This window comes from Eurypyga helias, unplaced genomic scaffold (assembly GCF_000690775.1).
Source record: "Eurypyga helias isolate BGI_N326 unplaced genomic scaffold, ASM69077v1 scaffold6541, whole genome shotgun sequence".
Lineage (NCBI taxonomy): Eukaryota > Metazoa > Chordata > Aves > Eurypygiformes > Eurypygidae > Eurypyga > Eurypyga helias.
In genome coordinates, this window is record NW_010231388.1 from 17,945 (window position 1) to 30,090 (window position 12,146).

Genomic DNA, 12,146 nt, shown 5'->3' on the forward strand with positions numbered 1-12,146 from the left:
CAAGCTCATAATCAAAATAACAGGACTACTGGGGCAGGGAGAGAAAGGGGAACTGTGGCCCAGCAGCGCACATGAGTTTATTATGATACTTTGAAGGATATGTCAGCTGGAGGAGATGGCTGGTTTCTTTTGGAAAGCTTCACCCTTTGCTCTCCCACTACTTCATCCCCTTAAACTCTGTGCAAAAGCCACAGCTCTGATACACCTAAATCAAGTGGGGTTGGGAGTCTCGTTTGATAGCAGACATTTATAGTCTTCTCTCCATTTTGATGTGCATTTGAATTGCAAAACGTTGGACTGTGTTTAAAGTTTGTGGGGTTTTTTTTGTTTATGTAGTCATGCTATCCATCTAACATAATTTTTTTTTAATACCTTTTGGACAATTTTAACAACATTCAAGTGTGTAAAAGATATTAAGCCGAAGTGAATATGGTGAAAATTGGCAGCTGTGGAGATGAGAGAGAGCCTGATGATACTCCCGCTGTGGTGAGGCTTACCCCTTACTTCACATGGGAAAATAATCCTGAGAGAGAGATCAGGGAGCACCAGTCTTTTGGTTCTGCTATTTATGGAACTACTTGTTTATTCTTAGAAATCCTTTGAGGGTACTTTTGTAAGCTGAGCATCTGTTCTGTACAAGAGCATCTAGATGGTTTGTGACAAGTGATGTATTACTTTGGTTGGTTGTACATGATCACGGCATGTTCTGGTTCCCCTAATAATTGATGGTTTTTTATTTCTTTCTCTCCCCAAGATTTCTTTTGACCTAGCGGAATATACTGCTGATGTTGATGGGGTTGGTACTTTACGGCTCCTAGATGCTATTAAGACCTGTGGCCTTATCAACTCTGTGAAGTTCTACCAAGCCTCCACCAGTGAACTTTTCGGAAAAGTGCAAGAAATCCCGCAAAAGGAGACCACCCCTTTTTACCCAAGATCGCCTTATGGTGAGGATCGCTGATGGTGTGTGTGTGTAGCGTCTGCCAGTCTGTTCTCCCCACTCACATCTCAGGGTTGAAGTCATTTGGGTGTGAGATTAGGATGACGATAGAGCTAAAGTGACTAGACATGTCAAGAAGCATACCTTTATGAATTACTATATTAAAAGTATTTGCTGCCATTGCCCGGGGGCTGGAAATTAGCATCTCACTTCACAAGACCATGTTCATTCAGCACAGAGGTAGAGAACTATTGTAGAGGGGGAGGAGGGTGACTTTTCCTTCACAAAGGGTTGTGAGATACCACTGAAGTGATAAGGTTTCATATTTTTTGCAGTCTAAATTAAAAACTCCCAAGAGCTCACTTCTTCCTTCATGAACTCGCATGAAATTTGAAACACTTACTAAAGCAATGTGCATGGAAGACTTTGGTGATAAAGTTTCAAATCAATTTGAGTGTTAAGGCACCAGATTTTCACTTTTATTCCTCCAAAGTCATTTTTTTTATTAGCAGAGGTCACCACAGTGGCATATTTCACACGCTCTGGCTGTGTTAATTATATTGTAAAAGAAAAAGTGCTATGCCTGAGTGTGCATAAGAAAACAAGTGAGAAAGTGCCCTAACGCTTCCTGGCCAGTTGAGAGGCTGCACAGAAAAGGAGTATTTTCCTGTTCAGCTGCTGGTTATTGAGCTGGATAGTCTTTTTCCGTATGAAAAGTGACACAAGCAGGGAATGAATCAAATTCTAACGCACTCCATTGTTGAAATGTGGACTTCACCCTTCGTGTGGGAGGGGTGTGCACGTGTGCCTGCCTGAGCTATGTACGAGCACAGCAGATATACCTAATGCTTTAAAATTATTTTTGTAGGGGCAGCAAAACTGTATGCCTACTGGATTGTGGTGAACTTCAGAGAGGCCTACAATCTCTTTGCTGTGAACGGCATCCTCTTCAATCACGAAAGCCCCAGGAGAGGTTAGAAAATCCATGTGAAACCGTTCCTGACTTTGTGTACATCTGACCGGAAAAGTGAAACAATGCATCTGCAAGTTTCATTGAAACTTGCCAAAATTCTGCAGGGAGGGTGTTGGGGCTCGTGGGCTGTTTGCTGTGTTTAATGCAGCCCTCATGGTAGTCTCAGAACCTGCAGAACAGCAGCTTTCCTTTTCAAGCATCATATTCCATTCTGTAGCCCTCTGATGCTGAAGGGAGGCTTCTGTACCTGATTCTGTGTATCACTGCTCTCAAGGGACTGCAACAACATTGTGACATCCCTGAGTTTTCATCCCTTTTGATAATAAGTTGAGGCTAAAATGTTCGAATGACACATTAAGAGGCAGGTTTTTAAACATTTAGGGGAACTGCATAACAAGTGCAATTTCAGCTGTAAATTGTATTTAAGATTTTTATTTCCATAGAAATGTCAAATTAGGAGGAAGAAACAATAAACCCTCTAAATTCATGAGACTAATGAATACAGCCAGATATATTTTGAAAAATTTGTAGATTGTGGCCCATACCTTCTGACAAGATGGCTTTCAGCACATGGTTTTAAAATGCCTTTCTGTTTAATCCTTAATAGCAATGCAGCTTAAACTCCACTTAATTATCCCCTTTCCTCTTGCAGTACTTTATGAACAGTTAATATTGGTATTTAGTTTGAGTAAAAGTCCCCAGTTGATTAAAAGTCTTTTATACAATGGCAGCTTTCCTCTGCCCTTGAACTACTGTGACTTAGAAAACTCTAAAATTAAATTTTAAATTAACACAGAAAACTTGATTCAGAGTGCAGAAGCCTTTTATTGTGGTGTGTTTCTAAATGAAAAATAAATTCAAATTTTACAGGAATGCAATTATATAAATTATAGCCTGACAAAAAAAAAATTTATATCATACTTACAAATATTAAATAAACCATAATTACACCTCTGTTTAAAAAGAAAGAAACAAAGGGAAAAAGGAATCAGTGTCAATGGAATTTGGGAGCCTTTGGGAGCCACAGCTGTGAAACCTTGTCATACACGGGGTAGGCAGCATTTACAGTAAATGGTACATCAAATACTTGGTAGTAGAAGTTAGTACATCACTTCACTGGAGCAGATGACAGTGCAAGTTCAAAATTAAAAGGGAATCTAATGCACTAATACTTTATTTCCTTTCAAAGAATTTGCTGATATATATTCCTGGTGCACTGTATAAACTGTGTCCAAATTGCTCTGAGTTATTATACAATTAAAACCTTCTGACCAACATAAAGAATGAGGGAATATGCACTGACAAATATAAGCCTGCCATGATTTCTTGTAATACGAAGGACTTACAGGGTGAGCTGGAAATTATAGGAACAGATTTACCGTTTATGCTCCTTCTCTATAGGCTTGTGGCATTTTGAAGGAGGGAAAATTCAGTGCTTGTTGCTATATTGATACCTCTAACATTTGTTCCAGCTTTGACACTGCTGCAATGGCACTTACAATCCAAAATCTCTTTTCAACACACTTAATGTCCCCCTGGAGAACCCAAGTCTGTGCTTTGAAGTCTCAGGCTGTACTTTTGGTTGTGTGTATGTGCTGGGGGTGTGGGTTTAAGCCCCTTATGCCACGAAAAAGAATCTTGTTTTAGAAATCATTTCAGTTGACTCCGTTAGCCTTAACGGGAGTACATGCAATGAAAGCAACTGTAACCACAGCCCAGTGCCATTTGCTTAGTGTTTTTATGGGAGAATATCTGAAACTTTATCAGAGAAGAAAATGGAAGCAAATTAGTTTTCACATTCTTTCTTAATAGCCATTCATAACCTTCCTAATGTTTTTGAAGATTGCAAAGGTGCTTTGGGAGGAAAAGAGGATTTAATTAAGATTTCTAATTTCTATGCAGAGATGGAATATACGTGGAAGATTTTAAATGTCTTATGGTTTGTGGGTTTGTTTTTTTTTTTAATGTACTGATTTCCGTGATTTGAAATATCTAAATAAACCAATCCATATTTTATTCCAATATTTCATACCATTATTCCAGTTGGTTTAGTGTTATACTGAATTGATCAAATACAGCTTCTCACTGACAGTGATACTTAGTGCATCTTGTCCACACCAAACATAATGCCAGGGAATCAGTGGAGATGAGCGGGTTATGGCAGTGCCACCTGCTGAGGTGCAGGTTGGATCTGTCCAGGCAGACATTACATTTTTTTTTTTCCCCAGTATTTGAAGTGTTAATCATAACTGAAAAATTTTGTAAGCTTCCTATAATGAATGTATTTACATGGAAAGACTGTGAAGAGACAAATCCTAGTATTTCTTGTAGGCAGGCATCCCTAAGCTGTGTTACACTGTAAGGCAATGCCAAGGATGAACAGAATGCATTTTTGGTACCTGGCAGCCTGAGTGTGGACTGCGATCAAATACAGAAGTATTTGCATTTGAAGTACTAGTACTCATGGTGAAGGATGAGGGATTGCAGTTGTCTGCCAAGTGGCTTTTAGCAGCTGGTGAACAGACAATTGTAAAGACTTTGCTCCATGATCTGTCTTCCAATAGTGTTCAGGTATGATACTGCTGGGGCCACAACACACAAACCTAGTGAAAATGGGAATGGTTTAATCTCAAGAACTGCTTCCCTGAGTAAGGAATTTGGGTATATACACCTCTTATTTCAGAATAGCCATCCTTCTCCTTAACCTTCCCAACTCTGAACTCGGAGTGGAGCACTAGTAGTTAACGTCACGTAGCCTGTATAATACTAGGGAAGTCTATACAGAGTTCATAAGGGTAAAGAGTGCTTAAGTCTAATATAAGAGCTTTCTTATTTCTCAAAATTACCAAGGCTTGAAGGAAGTGCTGGCTTTGACAAGCTTTGTCCCTTTTTATTTTGATGTTTTTCTCCGTAAGAGAAAGACTGTAACAGGAGTAGTTCTTAAGATGTGACATTATGTTGCACGTCTTGAACACTTAAGTTCATGGTGTGGGCTTGCTTTTAAGTCTGATGTTTCATGTTCTGACAGCCACAGTGACTTTAAAAAAAGCACCAGTGATAAATTCCAAACTAGTTGAACCCACCATCTGAGCCTTGCATCTTAATTTGAGAATAGTAAAGCATTTTTAAAGTGCATCAATACTTTGGTCTATATTCAAGAGATACATGTGTATGTGACAGCAGAGAATATTATCTAAAATCTCCTGTGGAGTAAAAAGAGTGGCTATGTTAGACTAGTCTTAATAAAATATACATCTGCTTTGAGCCCTTCTGTAGTACTTTCCATTCTATATTTTTCTTTATATCTACTACCTTAGTCACTTTTATAGTTTTATAAGATTAAATGGTCACTTTTTGACCAGTACATGTTTTTCAAAATAAATCAGCACAGCTGCACTGAAGTTAATAGGGTCATGTTGATTCATCCCAGCTGACAGTCTGGCATAGTACTTCCAGTGATGGTCTGGTAGTGTAAGATAAGCATAATTTGTTTGCTTCGGAGAAAAGACCTGTATTAGCAGTATACCTTGCTAAAGTTGATTTCTTCTGTTACTTTCATCACTTTTTATCCAGGTATAGCCAAAGTGTTTCCTGATTTATGGCGATGCCAAAGGAAAATGCTATCTTCCATTTCTGAACCTTAATTATTGTCTAAATATGACACTAGCTGGAAAGTAAAATGCTCTCTACGGTGGTAATGAGCTGCAAGGTGGCCTGTGATTCCAAAAGTGAACAAACAAAAGAAAAATAAAAAACTTTCCCAGAATGAGGATGTGGGGGTTTTTTGGGTGGTTTTCTTTTGGGTTGGTTTTTTTTTGGTTGGGTTTTTTTGGGGAGTTTTTGTTTGTTTGGTTTTTTTGCAAGATAACATTATGGGATGCCAGACAGGGGAGATGGCAGCCAGCAATTTACTGGTGATGGTTGAATGTGCCTCCCAGTATTACCAATGTGGAAACATCTGCCCTGTAGCAATATTGGAAAAGTATTTCGGTTCAGTGAGATGACAGTTTTGACAGTGGAAGAGTGAGGCAATTAGCCACTCTAGTTTTCAGGAAAGCTGGGGCTTGATCCAAGCTTTTTTTACACCACTGGAAAGATTCCTGTTCTTTTGTTGCGCTCTATATCCACTAATACCTTCTTCTCTGAGTGAGAAAGCAAGCTACTTGTTGACAGTGTCATTTGTTTCTTCCCAGACAAGCCCTTACATTTTTTTCTCCTCGGTTCTGTGTAAGAAGTTTTCTCAGGTTTACATGATGTGCCTTTGGATGTCTAAGATAACTTCCTGATTTGGTTAACCACTTCATTGCTTGCCTCATCTGATCTTTATCTGCCATGATGTACAAACATGTACAGCAAGTTTCCTGACACAATGCAACAGAAGTTGTGTTTGTTTTCTGTTGGGATTTTTTTTTCCCCCAAGTAATAAATACTCTGCCTCCACACATGACATCATTGTGTAGATCATTCAGTAGGGAATTTTTGTTTGTCTGCTACCAACCCTGGTAAAGCAGTTGTCATCAGACCGTTGCTGTATAGCCAGAGGGAAAGGATACAACTGCTCATTTCTGTGATCTCTTTCAGCCGGGGAGGAAATGGCTAGGTGTTAGATTGCAGGCTGAAGGTTGTCAAAGTACATGTAGTAAGATTAAAATGAAAAGAAATCATGATTTAAAGCAAACGGGGAGTGGTTTTTGCTTTTATTGTGTATCTGGACCACAGGAAGAGGGTAAGAAATTCCCCCACTCCCTGTAAATATGTTTAGGTATCTTTTGAATTTATGGGTTTTGTTGTTACCTTTTTTTAACAAGCTTTCAGTCTCCCTTTTGCCTCTATTTCATAGAGAAAGCAGAAGCAGATGGTGACATCTGCTACCGACTTTCACAAGAAATCCCTACAATCCCTACTGTAACAGCTGCTCTTCTGCATCTCCTATAAAGAGATGTAGCCAACATCTGCCAGATTTCCCTTTCTCATTTCTCTGCTTGAGGAGACTAATTGCTAGTTTCCTTACACACTTTCTGTGCAAGAGGAGCTTGATCAACCTAGTGCCATTGGAAATACTAAGGGCTTTTGCTGGTGCTCTTTTAGTAAGTTTAGGCCTGTGAAAGACATAAGCGTGTAAAATTTTCAGTGCAGAGCTATGCGTCTTTCATTTAATACAGAATTTCCCATCCCGTGAGTACATCTGAATAGCAGAAGGCAGACGAGTGTTGCTTGTGTCTTGCTGGATAAGAATAATGCGGGCTGACTAGAATCATCAGAGATTGACTGCCTAACATATTGAAATCTTGATGGCAAGATACCATGGCCAGTGTAAAAGGAGTTACAAACAGTTGTGTGCTATATAGCAGCCAAGATCATTTCATGCTTTTTCGTTTGCATGTTTCAACAGAGAAAGCATGCAGTGTCCTGAAGACATGCATTCTTACTGGCTTTTTCTCCCTGCTGTGAGACTGATCCTGCTAAGTGATCCATGCAGGTGTTTTCTTATCTACACATGCAGTCAAACATCAGTGGGGATAAATGTGAGAATTAGGGTCTACTTGTACAGATGGATTTGAGTAATATGGACTGTAATAATAGAGAATTGACAGGTAGTACCTCTGCTATTTTACCTAAGTACATATGTCTTCCTATGAAAAAGATATGACCTGACAAAATAAGTGAATTTCATTAATTCTGCTGATGTTGAACCCGATACTGACTAATTAGATAATACTGATCAGAGCACATCACAATATATATAGGTTTTTGTTTAATTTCTATGTTGCTAATAAATCTTAATCATCTTGAGTTCTGGTGTCACTTTCCTAGTGTTGTCCAGTAGTGATATATGAAGGCAGTGCAATCACACCAAAATGCAAGTGGGCTTCCCTCTGTCAGCTTGTGTTTTAAAAGCAGTACCAGACTTCTGAAATAAGAATTCAAGGCTGAGAACATTTCTGCATGTGCTTAGCTTTAGGCATCCAGGTAATCCAGCTCAGAGCCATGAAACTTGTCACAGATTCTTACAAAACAATCATGTACATTAACTGAATCATGATATAGGGAGATATTTTTATCAAGGGAGTCACTGATGAAGGAAGATGCTGTGTTGAACAGTCTAATTACTGAATTCTTTTTGATTCAGTCTTCAAAATGATAATTTGTGGGAATCCTTACCATCTCTTAAATGTTTTTCTTTTCAGTCTTGAGTAGTCCTGACTCTGTGCTTCTCTATCTGATGCATTTTTCTGGGGTACATTACAAATTTATCTAAATATTTATGCATATAGCTTGTACAAAAACTAAGTCATCTCTTGCCTGTGGGTTTAGATTTTTGGAACAGCTGCATTTGCAATGCAGATCTCTCCTTGAGCAAATTATTATCTTATCAGATGCATCTTCATGTCATTAAATCATATGGTCCCTTGTGGCTTATTCCATGTTGAGAAGAAAGTAGATTACAGTTTTTGCTATTTTCCATGATTGATTTCATCTTTATTTTGAAATTAAAAAAAAAAAGTGCAGAGCGTCTACATAATTTACAAAATGTCAAAAACACTAGAAAGTCTTACCATGTAATTCTTAACATCTCTCAAGTTATATCATTATTAGCTTCTTAAACTAAGAATTTTCAGACTTTTTTTTTTTTTTCCTAATGAAATACCAGCCAGAAACTTTGGAAAAATAATGTTATGGAAGACAGGGAAGTCAGAAGTGGGAAATGGAGTGGTCAGAACATGTATCTTACCTGTAATGTTCTTATGCCTTTATTAATGCATAAATTTGTATCAAGGTTTTTAGAATTAATATGTGTTAGGCGCCTATTTCTCTCTTTTTTCCTTTATTACATTTATATATCCCTGGGCAAAACACAATGGAAATGAGACCGTTCTGCTTATTTGCATATGTATAAATGAGAACATGAAATTAAATATAGGCAAGAATCAGGAGTTTTATATCTCCTGTTTCACAGCTACCTGACAGTGAATGTAGAGTTTGGAGAAGGTCAGAAGAAAAGAGTACCATAGTGGTTTCAGTCAGAAGTCTGTTTACCCAAGTATCCCATTACCCTTGCTGGATCATTAGGGGAGAGTATAGGAGGTGGCATAGAGGCAGTGGTCATCTCAGACCCCAGTAGCTGGTGAGTAGGAGGCTAAACTGCACCCCAATCCACTGCTCTCCCAGACCAGGGCGCTGGGTTTTTTTGATTTGGGATTTTCTGTGGTTTGTTTTGGTTTGTTTTGTTTTTTGGTGGTGGTGTTTTTTGTTTGGGGTTTTGGGTTTTTTGTTTTTTTGTGGTTTTTTTGCCAGTGCATCTACACAATTATTTAGTTCTGTTGTGATTCACTCAGATTTCTTCCTTCAGTTTTCCATGAAATTCAAATAATACCATTGTCTTTCTGAAATAGTCAGAGGCAAGAAATGAAAAATAAAATCATGCAAAGAGCCAAGGTCACATCATTATTGCAAGAGGTATGTTGCGTAGATGATTCTGTCTTACATTGCTGATAAGTAATGAATGTTTAGTATTTTACCCATTGTTATTGTAGTAATTATTTCCTAAAATTTTGAAGGCTTGTGTCCTACTATCATAATTGTTTGCATAAATTCTCTTGAACATATACATTTTTCATAGGATATAATAGTGTAATTCTGCTTTGTCTGCTTCCTAGTACGTAACTCAACATCAGTGATGACAGTGTCCACCTGGGAATATGAAATAACAACCATTGTGAATTGCTTGTGGCTCATCTTCAGAGTGCTGGGTATCACTGCAGAGCTGTTTCTTGTTATGTGAGACTCTGTGGGCCTTATTCTGCAGTCTCCCAGTTTTGGGCATCATCTTCCAGGTGCAGAAGCTTGAAAGCAGGTTCAAATACACAACTTGGATGTGTACAACACGTGTGCATTGCTGATAGCCACAGTGGTTGCCAGGGACAAACGTGACACAACGGCGCAGTGACTGCACACTTACCAGGCCCATCTTAGTATCTGAAGCATTTTCTCAGCAGTGTGAGTCCTGTTTTCCTTTAAATAGCTCTCCCAAAGGTTAATCATTCCATCTCATTAGAACTCCACTTACTTTGTCTTGCATAATTGTAAGAATTATTTTATAAGTAGATCCATTAAAAATGCATGTTGGTCTGAGGAAGTTATTTGAATTTCACCCACTCAGTCATTTAAGGTAACTGAACAAGAAACTGAAACAAGAAAAAAATTGAACAACTGACCAAGATAGTCTCTAATTCACCATAAAATAGTTATACCATTAGTGGCTCAAAAAACACTGCAGAAGGAACTGTCAACTGATTATTCCTCAGTAAAGTCTTCAGGATTGATTAAAAAAACAAATAAATGAGAAATGCAATGTAATCAGATGTCACCTCTGATAAGATTCATCCTGTGGTGGGGTTTTATAGCAGTGTCATAGGAAGGTAAGCTACTCTATCTGAGGTCAGAGAGAAGGTTAGTGCATTTGGTCAGAATTGGGTTTGAACTTGGGAACTTCTTTTTTTGGCTCGATTGCGCTAAGTCTTTGTTGGAAGTTCACAGAAAGGTGTGTTTAAAAATAGGAAGCAAAACCACACAAACATTGCACATATAGGTAGTTTGATTTCAAACTGTTAAATGCATTATGTACTTTTGGGGGATGCATGAAAGCCTTAAGTTTATAAACACAACCTGTGTCACCCTAAAATAGCTGAAATTCCTCACAGCAGGACAGACTGCCCATTTCTGTCAGCCCTGTTCATCTAACTGCAAGTATTTTTTGATCAGATTTTAACCTCTGTTGCAAAGACTCATAGCACTATGCAATGTCGGTTATTCGTGTTTCCCACACTGTGGATGTGTGCACACCTTGCCAACCATGATAGGGTATTTCCTTTTCAAGTATTTGCCTTTCATAGACACTTAGAATGTAACTATATGTTCTACTTAATTGCTAGGCACCAATTGGCAAATGAAAGCTATGTCCAAAAGCGTGAGTATTCTCAAACAGTTTAAGAGTATCTACTGTAATTAAATCTGATACCACATGCTCTTTAGATGTTGCAATATCAGTTACATATTTTGCTCTGTATTGTATCCCATCCCTATAGAACGACAGCTGTTGAACCAGAGGGTTGTGGGTCACAGTTAGCAGGTTTCCCATGAAACCCTTCGGGGTTATTGGTTGGTATGGGAAAACAAATTAAACCCAAGTCAACAGAGAGAATACAATACCATGTTTTTTCTACTTTATTTTAATTTATTCCCTAGGACATGTGACTTTGAGAACCACTGCTATAGAGATGCTGCAGGAATGATGATGGATTTTTATTTTTGATGACAAGAAGTTGATTTCATGACATTAAACATGAATGGATTTACAAGTAGGAAAAGAATTGTTCAGCGAAGCGAGTCAAACCTGCAGTTTACATCCTTTTTTTCCTCATTTGTGGTAAAACCTTACACTAAGAGAGATTTAAGGTGTTATTCAGTGCATCAATATCCACAAACAGATGGATTGAGAATATTTGCCAAAATCTTTTGAATAAAATCCTATAACAGTCTCAAGTCTAGGCAGAGTAAATCAAGAAGATTAAGAGCTCATTTTGGACTTCAAACAAATCCAGATGACATGAGAAAAACATCAGCAACACACAGAAACTGTTTACTTTGCATCTCTTTCTTTTTATTTTTTGAAACAGTTGCTTTAAAGTTTTAAGTCTTCTTTGTGCTTTCTTGCTGAGACCTTTCTCTTCTCAGCCCCACCTCATGCCAATATTCTGAGTCACTGGTAGGCATGTGTGCGTCTATTAGGGATACTTGAATTGCCTGGTGTGCCATGTGCTCTCACACTGAGTATCTATTTGCTGCAGACTGTAAAAAAGAATACAAGATCTTTTGTTTCATTATTGTAATTCTTAAAGATAAATGGAGACATTGTATACCTTCAAAGATCAGGAACAGGCCTTAAAACTAACAGATTTTATATAAGTCTTGAAAGAGGAGGAAATTGAAAATAATTCCTGGACTTAAGCACTTCCTTGATTAGGGGTGGTACAAGTGAGGTACTTCATTTTAAGCATTTACGCTGAAGAGACCTTGTCTCGAGCAAAGCCAGTTGTGTGACAATAGTAGGCATTTGAGTTTGCAAATACTCCTTTTTTTCCACTGCTTGCTTGCATAAAGTAGGTGTGAACTTTTGCATACATCTGTCATTGAAAATCATGCCAGTGATCGCTAATTGTAATGTGTTTTTCA

At 38.1% G+C, this 12,146-nt stretch overlaps 1 protein-coding gene across 1 annotated transcript in view; it reads left to right on the forward strand.

Annotated features, from left to right (window-relative positions):
• Positions 1 to 429: 429 nt before the first annotated feature.
• Positions 430 to 12,146, forward strand: part of GMDS (GDP-mannose 4,6-dehydratase) — a gene marked incomplete at its 3' end in the record, with an annotated part of 29,547 nt that continues 17,830 nt past the window's right edge. The window contains exons 1-3 of the mRNA XM_010161046.1: positions 430 to 486; positions 755 to 947; positions 1,809 to 1,913. Of these exons, the coding sequence (XP_010159348.1) occupies positions 430 to 486; positions 755 to 947; positions 1,809 to 1,913 (355 nt within the window). The remainder of the gene's footprint in view (positions 487 to 754; positions 948 to 1,808; positions 1,914 to 12,146) is intronic.